General features: G+C 40.7%; 1 protein-coding gene across 1 annotated transcript in view; it reads right to left on the bottom strand.

Moving 5' to 3' along the window:
- Positions 1-225: 225 nt before the first annotated feature.
- LOC130168087 (LHFPL tetraspan subfamily member 6 protein) overlaps positions 226-11,751 on the bottom strand; it is a 43,607-nt gene continuing 32,081 nt past the window's right edge. Inside the window, exons 3-4 of the mRNA XM_056374674.1 lie at positions 4,917-5,015; positions 226-1,046 (exon numbers count right to left, since the gene is read on the bottom strand). Of these exons, the coding sequence (XP_056230649.1) occupies positions 928-1,046; positions 4,917-5,015 (218 nt within the window). The 3' untranslated portion in view covers positions 226-927. The remainder of the gene's footprint in view (positions 1,047-4,916; positions 5,016-11,751) is intronic.

The raw sequence follows: 11,751 nt of genomic DNA, 5'->3' as shown, positions 1-11,751 counted from the left end.
AGTCACGGGATTTACCTCATCAATAATAGGGAAAAGTTAAATTCACAGCACCGCCTGTCCTTATCCTCTTTATCGATTGTGGGGGGAGAGAAAAAAGGACTCCCACATGTAGTGAACACCACGGAGATCAAGAGGTCATGGGAAAAGCTTTTTAGGAATGTGAGTGTAGGTCCGTTCACTTTACCCCAGGGTGTGTTCTGTGACTGAAGTAACACGTTAAATCTGTAAATTTCAATAAACATTTATTTACAAAACAAAAATAATGACAAAGAACAATTTGAACAGTGAATACAAAACATGTGCTAATATGATAAAATACATTATCATACACAACATACATCTTATGAATGTGTTAAATAAACTATATGCTTAGATTTTTGGAGTCTGAGAAGGCTGAGTTGAGGGAGCAGGCAGCCAGTGTTGGATTGCTTTACGTTATAGGGATTATTGCATTTCAGTTTGTGTTTAAGGCAAGGATGAGATATGAAGAGGAGACAGAAACACTTCACGGAACAATGAAGCAATAGTACTTTTCTCTTAATCACAGGGTTCACTATCACATAAACATCAATGACCGAAGGAGAGGAAGACAAATTAAAAAAAGAAAGAAAAAGAGAATACTCTTTTTGTTAAAGAAATAGTTATGTAACAATTTTACAAATAGGATTGGTCCATATATTTTTCATTTAAGAACAGCTTTTAAGAGAAGAACCAGTTATCAAAGCCATGTGTGTGTGCTGCATTATGAAACAGTCCCTGCAGTTGTCAGATGAGTAGAGTCCCATGATGTGCAGAGCACCAGAATGACTTGGTGTCTTTGGTGCCTGGTGTGCTGAACTGCTGTGAGTCCACAGAGTCCTCTCCCTTTAGTCGTACCGCCTGAGGTCTCTGTCTGTCCCCCGTCTCTCTGATGCTCTCTCTCTCTCTTCAGTACGGGTACTGCTTCTGCTTCTTCCCTGCGAAACAGGACAGCCAGGTGCAGAGCAGCATGGCAGCTGCCGCCCCGGCCCCTGTGCAGTAATACGCCCAGCCGATCTGGCAGGAACCTGCGGAGGAGAGCAGAGGGTTCAGGATGATGTCTTTTCACCCTTTAGTTTATCTGTCTGTCCGCCTGTCAGCAGGATACAGTATCTCCAAAAGCCCATGAAAGGATTTCAGTGAAATTTCGGGCAGATAAGCCTTTGGCCAAGGAACAACTGATTTATTTTGTGTAAACCGGAATATCTGAGCATAAGAAGAGACCGCTACCGTTTACTCTATATTCACAGAGCCACTTCTACAATAAAGGGGAAAAAAACTTATCTGCAAAAGCTGAATTTACAACAGTTTACTCCATTGAGATTAAATAAACTGCAGAGAGATGTAAAACCGGATGCATTGAAGCCCTGCTATGTTAATGTTTACTTTAAATTCTGTATATTCCTTTGCTGTTTCTGATGTTGGCATAGCTTATATTTTACATTACAGCTACATTTTTCTTATTTTGTTTGTGCTCACAGTTATAAAATAAAATGTCTCTACTTTTGTTGCCCTGTGTACACATAGTAAACATAGTCATGAAGAGTTCACAAATGTCACTGGATGAATAATGAATGATGATGTAGGTGTGGATCATTTCTAGCACTACACATGTCTGTGCTTCCAAGTTCCATGTTTGTAAGTGTATGTTTTCAGAATTAAAGAATCAGTTGAACTGGTCATAACACATAATGCTGTACAACTATTCAGTGTTAATGCATGTTTGCAGTATCTTATAGTCATATGTGTACTGTGCATTAGTGAAGGGAATGAAGTAAATACTGTGAAGGTGACAGCCTGATGCTGATATAACTGTTATGTCACTTGTGGTTCATTTAAAATACATATGCTCATTTGAATTCACGATCTATTTGTGTGCACTGCATCATACGACCCTATTCTCGTCTTGGATGAAACATCAACATGTGAGTGGTAAGAGCTGAAAATGTTGTGAACTGCTCCACATTTTTTTGCTCAAGCCACCGCATTTCCCTTCCTCTTGAGAAAAAGAGTTAGCGCTGTTGAAACAAATGCACTGAACATACTTTGACTTCATTTGTAAACAGACAGTCTGGTATGTGGCAAACGCGCTCTCACGATGCACACCAGTGGCAAAAAGACGCTGAAACCGAGCCAGGAGCTGAAAGCGAACGCAAATTAAAACACAAAGTGGCCCCTTAAGACGGCATCTGCTATAATCCTCAGCGGAGATTGTGTGCATTATTAAACAAGGATACGACCTACATCTGATTCTAAATTTTGGAAAAATGTTGTTGATGTCCATCAAGACTATCTCACTATAAACATCGCATTACATTTTGGGAGAATATCTGATTGAATATAGTTATCTAATTATGAGCTGTGTGGTGGGAAGATGAGGAGGCGTCTCATTAACAAATCATATCCGCCTTCTTCTCAGCGTGGAAACCTGACTCAACATCCAAAACTGAAAACACTCATTTTCTGTTGCGTAGTATTTCTCTCTGTGTTGGAGTCACACTTAATGAAAATTAGCTTCCCCTCTTTTCATAATGTGGGTGCAGTTTACCCATTAACACGATGTGGAAATATTCAATTTGAAAAAGCTGTCAGGCCAAAAGCAACGACTTGGATTTACTTTTCACAATGAGCGTACCTGCCATTAATGTGTCCCGCAGCTACATTCAAGGTTATCTTTGAATTACTGAGGTACTGACTCCTTTCTTCCTGATTAATGAAAGAGTCTATGTATGAGAGGTTCACAGTATTTGTGTGAAACCCGCTGTTCTCGTGGGAGAACATCACAGCCTTGTCGTGGCGCCAACAGGAATGAGGTGAAACTGAAATAACTGTGGTGCAGTCGTCTTCAACCGGCAAACGTAACATGCCAGCAGCGCTGAACAGCTCACTGATGCAAACGCACTTGTTAACAATGTACTAAGAGCCTGTTCTTTTCAAAGAGCAAATCACAAGATGAAAACTTGATACTCCACACAATTATTTCAGTTGAAATGTCAGTATTTAAGATGCCTGTCTGAATCATATCAGTTTGAATTATATGGAGATGGTTTAGATTTAGATGCTTTACACATCTCTCTGCCAACACAGTGGCAGCTGTAGTATGAATCCATAACTTACATGACTACAATCCTTTTAGTGTTGGCTGTATTTTGAAAGCTTTTTTTGTTCTTTGATGTCAGTAGAGTTACTGTTATTAACACACATGGTTGTTTACCATGTATTAAAGGTCCCATATTTTACACTTTTCCAGTGTTTTCTTTGAAGTTTTCATATCCATAATAACATATACTGGAATATAAGATATATTTGCCGTTTTAAGAACCAAAAACCATCTCAATGTAGTTTTACATCTCCTCTCTCAGGCTTCTCTCTGGAGCTCTAGTAACAACATGTCGGTGACAATGAGCCAATCAGAAGAGAGGCTCAGAGCCTCTCTTCTGATTGGCTCACTGCTTTCTAAGGGGTCAAATAAAAATATAGCAGATTTGCAAAGGCTGAACGATGGGTCCAGGTGGGCCGAGCTTGGGGCATGACTGAGAGTGGTGACTGCTGTGCTGTTACATCACTAAGTTACAGAAGTACTGAAGGCTTGTTTTAAGCCTCAGTTTCTGAATACAGGCTGTGTGCAATTCTCTGTGGACTGAGCGCTTTGATACTTTCACAGTATTAATATAGAACCTAGACCTGCTTTATAATCAGAAAAGACATGGAAGACTCACTTTATATAATATGGGACCTTTAACTTGCATTACTAAACTAACATAGTTGTTATTTTTGCCTTGTTGTCAATGGTTTCTGAGGATGGTGGTATTAGTATTTCAGATCTAGATCCATCCATGTGTCCAGAATAATATATCTCAACAGCTGCTGATTAGATTGTCATGAAATGTGATATGAATATTCATTGTCTAGTGGTGCTCTGGTGCCACTGTCAGGTCAAAACCTTCCCTCGCGTAATTATGAAGTGTAATGAAAATCACATCCTACAGGGAACTCTTGCAGGATTTAACTAGTTGTTTTGTGACAAGACACATCTTTTCGCTCAGGAGTTAATAGATATAGTAATGCAGTTCAGTGATCACATAGAAGCTCTGTGCATCTTAATGTGCAAGGAATAAAGTAAGAAAAACATTCAAGTTCTTGTCAAAAAGAATTACAAGTGACAGAAACTGTAGCATGGTTGGACATTGATGTAAATTAAAAGAAAGAGCAAAGTGTACCCGCTGTCACCTGATTACATAGGTTATCAAAATTCTACCTGTGACATTTAATCAAAATATTCCAATCACGCCAAATAGATTTCTCCATGTGCTACTCTGATGTTTGGTAATAATATTAATTTAAGTACTCAAAAAAAAAATCTTTTACATTAAGTAAAAAAAAAATCAAACAGTATTTGATTAGTAACAAATAAAAGAGAAGCTGCAGTATTAATAGCTCTTCCATCTGCCTAGTGAGTGATACAGTAGCATATTACTGTCTGTGAGATAGTCCTGATAATGCCAGCTGAATACAGAGCACAAATCGAGCTCCTGCTTATTCTCAGCAAATATTTATAGCTATAAAACACTTCAGAAATTGACAGCGACTGGAGGTTCTGTTGACTTTTTATTACACATTTTAAATACCAACGTATCACGTCTCTTCTGTATATGACAGTACGAGAGACTTGTGTCTGCCTGGTGCCTAAAAAAAAAGCAGAATGTCAAAGGCCACACAATAAAGACTGTTCTCAGTTTCCAACTTCTTCCTAGATTTATCTGTTCTGAGAGCAGAATATTCAGCAAACGCGAGACAAATTTACACAGTCAAGGTTGGAACATCTGTGTGTGGTTTAGGAGCAGGCTGCAGGTGTGTGTGTGTGTGTGTGTTATGGATCTTTCTGATAGGCATCTTACCTAGCTGAAACTGGTCTGAGCTGTTGTTGCAGGTCTGTTGCACTTCCTCACTGTCCCATCCCAGTGGATAGAGTGCGCAGCCCGACCCTATGAGCAGACCTGAGGAGGAGAGGAGGAAGAGGAGGCGAGTCAGTCAGTGAGGAAGGAATCACCAGGGTGTTCAAAAAATATCATCAAACATGGCCAGAGGCTGAGAAGACACCGTAAGTGAGGGGGAAAACCGCGGCAAGGACAAAGTCTCATTATGAAGGTGTTCACTCAGCTCTTTGAGGAAGGTCTGCATTTTTTTTTCTGTGAGACCTCGCCTCTGTGGGTTTTTCATAATTTAAAAATCTTTTCATTAATGAGGAAGAAAAACGCAAAGCGCTGTTATTATTTCTTTGTTGCATCCAGATATCCAGCAAGGTGAAATCCTGCTAAACCTTTGTCTGGATTCCCTCTCATTCATTCACTTATGTTTTAATTAAAATGACCAGAAAAAGACAATGGGCTGCAGCTCTCCAATAGAGTGATGTGCACAACCTTACCTGAGTGATTTTCTTTTTTTTTTTCACCTTATCAACCGTTTGCAGCAGATTCTGATGGGCAGGCGGCGCTGACCTGTTCCTGCAATTTTACCTCTGAACATCCCTTTGTAAAATGACACGGATTCTGACTTTAACAAATTTTTTTTTTTTACTGCACAACAAAACAAAGCACTCCTCTGCCAGCAGCTCATAAAACCACAGCAAATGAACAACGAACATATGCAAATGGCTTGGCAGCGGGAAAAAACCAAGCATTTTTTGGTACGCAATAATTACTGTAAAACTCTGGAAAATCCTTGAGGGACTGCTTTATGTCAGTGATTAAAGAGACTTATGACTGTGCTTAAAGCTGCACACAGAGACAAGAGTAAAATCTAGTCAAGGCCATTACATTAAGGATTAATATCCTCAATATTTGCCTGTAGCCAGGTCTTGACAAGTTATTCCCTGGATGCCAAGGCCTGTCTCTTGAAATTACCCTGTGGGGGCCCCTGGTAGGTGGCTCTGCCATCACATTAGCTTAATCCCCTCCAATGTGTCTGCCCTGCTATCAGTTTTGGGATGTGAGGATGGCAGCAGAGGAAGAGAAGGCGAGAAAGCTCTGCCTTCCAACCTGATTACCCCTGCCATCCAGGACTGCCTTATTACATCTAGGCCAGATAACAAGCAGGAATTAATCCACATGCTAATGCAGATGGGCTAGACAAACTGGCTAACATCTGAGGTGGAACAGGAGAAGTGAAAAAGACGTGTGTGTGTGTGAGTGTGTGTGTGTGTGTGTGTGTGTGTGTGTGTGTGTGTGTGTGTGTGTGTGTGTGTGTGTGTGTGTGTTTTCCCCAGTCGCAGGGCGAAAAGGACGGTGAATGTCATCGGCTTGGTTCTGGGAGGAAAATAGACTGGCTGATTATGGCACCTGTGCTAGAAAATCAATTCGGTGAAACTCTGGCATGTTGATGAGAATGAAGGGATATAAAAAGGCTCTGACCAAGTCTGTGTCATTACAGCTCAGGATCAGAGGGGATCCGGGGATTTTCATACATAACAACTCAGCCGTTTCTTCAGTAGACCCTTAAGAGAACTTCAGACGAGTTTCTGCTTCAAACCTAAAATTACTACCTTTAACGGAGCAGTGCAGCAAAAGAAACATTGGAGAATTTGATGTGAATCCCTGTACAAGCATCCAATGTGGACCCCTGGTGAACATAAAATCCCACTATTCTACAAGGTACAAAACAATGCATTTAGAAGCAAGTGAGCATCCACACAGTCATTAAAATATTCTCAGTTATATAATGTTATTAAATGTGTTTTGATTCAGATTTGTAACAGTAAAGACTGTAAAGCATGCCAGCATGATAATGTATTCATGATTAATATTTAACAAAATCAGAAATTCTCTTTCAAGTGTTGTGTAATGCAGCGAGATGCAGCAGCATGTAATCAAATTGAATTTCCTTGCAGCAGAAGGGAACAAAAAAAAAAAAGAATACAGTCAAAATGTGGTTTTGTTTCACAGAGACATTGTTATTCTATCCAGCAAGCTGTACAATTTGCATTTGAAAAATCAAGATTTATGGGGTTTCTCAATCATGCTTCGATTAACACGCTCGTTAAAATGGTCAAACCCGTAAAGAGCTGCTGCACTGTGTAGCAGGCACCTCAGAGAGAGAAGAATGAGCAAAGAAAGACTTCAGTGCATAGTTTCCACATCAGGTCAGATGATGATGATGATGACGACATGAGCACTGAAAATTGCTCTAGACTGAAGGGAGTAGGGAAGTTATTGCCACGAGAAAGACAAGAGCTCAGTTCCATTGTGTAACCACACCACAAAAAAAAAAAAAAAAGGGTTTCTGGGTGAACTGTCAGTGTTTTCTGTTGGTTTTGGGGATAAACTCACTGAGCCTGCAACACTGCTGCAGTGGGTGAAATCAGTCGGAGCACTCGCATGTTACCATTAAAGCAGATACTGTGAAACAAATCGCTGTGGGGAGCAGGTGAACAAAAATATCAACACAAAGCCAAAGTGTAATTCAATTCCGAATCGTACAGTACGTGGTCCAACATCTCTCTTTTGGCTTTTATTTATTTGATTTATTTATTTTTTCCCAGGATTGTTAATTCCATCAAATCCCATCCTCCACACTCACTATGTGGGTTATTGAGAAGCAGAGGTAGGGAGGTTGGTGGTGACTGGGATGTGGGAGAAAGATTACCAAGAATGAAAAACGTTCGTTCTCATAATGTTTATGAGTCGAGCTGCTTGAAATAAGTGTGGACTTGTGAGAGGAAACTACCTCAGGCTCTGATTCTCCATGCATGTTGTTGTAGACAGATACTTCCTGTCCTTCTTGTTTTCCTAAGCTGACACAGATGCGCCCCTCAGCTACAGCAGCACTTCGACCCTTTTGGCCTGTGACCCCCTTAAACTGAAGCAAGGGCTTCTCATGACTTCCTATCACGGGCTGCAAATGAAGACAATCTGTGTTGTGTTTTTTCTAAAAATCTTTCAGTGAATTCCCCCAAATTTCTTGACCTAAATCAAAAGTCCTGGTCGCCAGCTTAAGAACTGCTGAGCTAGTGGACACGCTACAATCACAAGCTCTAAATAAGGATAAACTAAAGGTCCCATATTCTACACTTTTCCAGTGTTTGTATTTGAAGTGTTGATCCGTAAGAAGATATATTTGTGGTTTTAAGAATCAAAAAGCATCTCAATGTAGTTTTACATCTTTTCTCTCAGGCTTGTCTCTGGAGCTCTAGTAACAACAGGTCGGTGAGCCAATTAGAAGAGAGGAGGCTCTGAGCCTCTCTTCTGATTGGCCTACTCTTGCTCTGAGTAAATAGATCTATATAAAGTAAATAAAAATATAGTAGATTTCCTGCAAACGCTCAGAGAAAGCAAATCCTGCAAGGTTGTATGGTGGGTCCGGGTGGGCTGGGTTTGGGGCATGACAGAGTAGTGACTGCTTCATTATGACATCACAAAGTTACGCAAGTACTGACAGCTCATTTTAAAGCTCAGTTTCTGAATACAGGCTGTGTGCATTTCTCTGTGGACTGAGTGCTTTGATACTTTCACAGTATTAAAATAGAACTGAGACCTGCTTTATAATCAAAAAAGATATGGACATCTACCTTTAAACAATATGGGACCTTTAAAACTGAATTATTCCCCTCGGGACAAATTGGTTTATTAAAGTTAAGGAAGAACACTGCAATAGACCTCTCTTTAACGTAAAATCCAATATATATTAATTACAGCTTAATCGAATGCCCAATACATAATAAATCAGAGTTTTTGTGCACCAAAACATGGTGATGCATTAATTCAAAATCTTCAAGAAAATGTTCTGTGAATTCCGTCACTTCAATTCTAACTGATAGGGTATTTTCATTTCTTTCTCCAAACCACAAAAAGGTTTATTTCTCTTTCAGGCAACATGATCAACTTCAAAAAGCGGCTCATTTTGCTGTTAGCAGATGGCTGCTTCATGATGAAATCGCTGTAGGACTGGAGGAGCTGCCATGAGGGTAGTTGCTGGAAGTCACCAGAAGGCCTGTTACAGCAGCTATATGCAGCAACTGCATGACATGGTAGAACAGACGGATGTAAAAGATCATAAATGTGAGAAATCTGGTGCCACCATCACGTCCACAGCCGCTCTGTATGCCTCCCACAGAGGTTATTAGGAATCAAAATAACAAGTCTCCCTTCAGCAGCATCAGTCGGCCCCCTCAGGTCAAACTTAAAGATGCCCCCATCTCTCTGGGAGATCAGGAGAGGTTCAAGTGCTGCTCTATCCACACAGGCCTGCGAGGTTTGTTTGTTTACCTTGATGCTTTTTGCCAACAACCACTGTTTGTAAAACCTTATCCCATTTTGGAGTCTTGTTTCAGTTGCTGTGGCACCCGGCCGATGCTTAATCGTCTTCTCTGGAGGAGGAGGTGAAGAGGAAGGGAAGGGTCGGAGAGAGCGTGCGGTGCAGAATATAAGAGGCCAGTCAACTTATTCACAGATCGAGTTTCAATTGATCTCCATGTGATCGTTATCAGAATGACTATCTCGGGCCTAATGGCTTCTCTGAAAGGGTATTCTATGAACTGGGAAAGGGTTCAAGTTAAATGGGCTTAATCAAATACAATCAGTCCAACATGTCAGTGTTCAATCCATAAAATCTGCTCTAATATAGTGATCTCTCTTCTGCATATCCTTGCCTCAGATTTCATCATCGTAGCTGAGCTCAGTTTTGAAATCGCATTTTCAGTGCTTTAAAAAACGCACACAGAGAAGTGCTTTATTCCGTCAGAGCAGCGCTATTGTTCCCCATCCTTTTCTGTCAACGCTTTTTACCTGAAAGAAAAACTGCCCCCTTTTCATATCCTCCACATTCTCTGATTTAGGGAGTGCTGATGCCTTTTGTCAAGCCTTCCTGCTCTCTGTCAAGAACCAAGGAATTTCTTTACCCTCCTTCATGCCCCCAGACAATACTATTCAAGGTTATCATTCAAAAGGCCAAAGAGGAAAGGGAGAAAAGGCTGCTGCTAAGCTGGAGAGAATTCTGGTGGCCAGGGAATTGGAGTGGGGATGTGCCTGAATGGGCCGGCTTAATGTAAGACATTCCCTTTTGGGCTTGGAGGATCATCAGAAAGAGGGAGGGGAAATGTAAGAGCAACCACACCTGGGGAGGCAGACCTGTGCAGTGCCAAAAATAATATCCACCTCTATACGTCCTTTGGTCTTATAGTGTTTTGAAAACCAATTTTTCCTAAGAGAGTTGAAGAAAAAAAAAAAAACACCAAAGGGGTCAGGCAATTCAAGTCAGTCTCAGTGTGGGTTTTCTATGTAAAGAGAATTTTCCAAAAACACAACAAGATAATCAAGAAAGATAGAATACTCCACTATTAGGATCAATAAAATGCTTCATTACTCCAGAAAATGCATGAAACAATCTGCAACAAAGGGCAATTATCCCGTTTTATCTCGCTTTCATTTCAGAGAAAAGTCAAGATCTTTAAGATTTAACACTAAATGAATAGTAAAAATAAAGCAGTGTTGCCTTTATATATTTAAATAGCTGATACAATCTGTGCACAAGTCTTCAGGCTCATTTATCAGATCAATAAACAGATTTGCCCTCATTCTAGTTTAAATAATTTTGTGTTAAAATACTAAGGTGCAGCAGTTTACTTTTCTGAGCTTCAATCAAAGCCAATGACAGGTTCCCAGTGTATCTTCAGCCTAAACAGCCTGTGTAACTAATCTGTCAACATACCCATCCCTGCATGTTGAGGCATGTTGGGTTTTTTTTGTCTCTTCATTTGAAACACGGGGCACACGTCAACACATACAGCTTCGCATGCCTGCTGCTCGTACGGCGTTTTGATTCCCTTGTCATTTAAGTTGGATCGACACAGTCGTTTTCAGAGGGGCTTACTCCTGTGTGAGCGTTTTTCGCTGGCGAAGCTGGTGTGTTTTTTATGTGAGCGAAAGGAGGATCCGGAGATTCAGTTGAAACGTTTGGAGAGATGGAGGATGAGGGGGATGCAGAGAAAAGAGGGATTTTGTGAAGTATACGAGTGATATGTGATGCACACAGTGAAGCATACAAATACTCGCTGCTGCCAATGGCTGGCATTCAAGCGTTTACTTAGCCAGCAGTCTACACATTGCTTTTTCTACTGGTTAAGAACTCTACACCAAGCTTTTAAGCAGTAGTCTCCAATTATCTTGTTTTTTAAATTAATATTCCTGTGCTAAATGCAACTGTTGTGGTTTTGCTTCCCTGAGATTACCTCAATCATCCAGTTGGACGAGAAGTGTGTTCACGGTGAAGATGTTTTTCTGGTTCAACAATATGTTTCCTCCCAACTGCTGTGTGATGGGTGACTGCACAGAAGATCTCCCAGTCTACAGTCCTTTGTTGACTCAGCTTCTCTGTGTTGCTTTAGAATTTCAATATCAAACACAGGAAACTGTATGATTCACCAGACCAATAAGATCAGAGCTCTGAGACAAACAAGCTCCACATCGGACCCTGACTTTATTCGGAGTGTGACCGTCCTGTCCATTACGAGTTTCTCCCTTTTCCCTCTGGTGCTTGCCGCCTCCAGCCCGAGAAAATGTCAAACGCTTACAAACACTCCTTTATCCCATTACCCTTCACGTGACTTAATAAAAGTCATTGTTTGCTGGCGTTCATGTGAGGAAGATGTGGATCCTCTTCTCTGAGGCAGGGCTTTCTACTTAAGGACGGACTTATGCTGATTAAAACCCATCGCAAAAATTGTTTATGTATGCGTCACTT

This window comes from Seriola aureovittata, chromosome 4 (genome assembly GCF_021018895.1).
Source record: "Seriola aureovittata isolate HTS-2021-v1 ecotype China chromosome 4, ASM2101889v1, whole genome shotgun sequence".
Classification (NCBI taxonomy): Eukaryota; Metazoa; Chordata; class Actinopteri; order Carangiformes; family Carangidae; genus Seriola; species Seriola aureovittata.
Note: the sequence above shows the minus strand (reverse complement) of the source record. Positions and strands in the feature narration are given on the sequence as shown.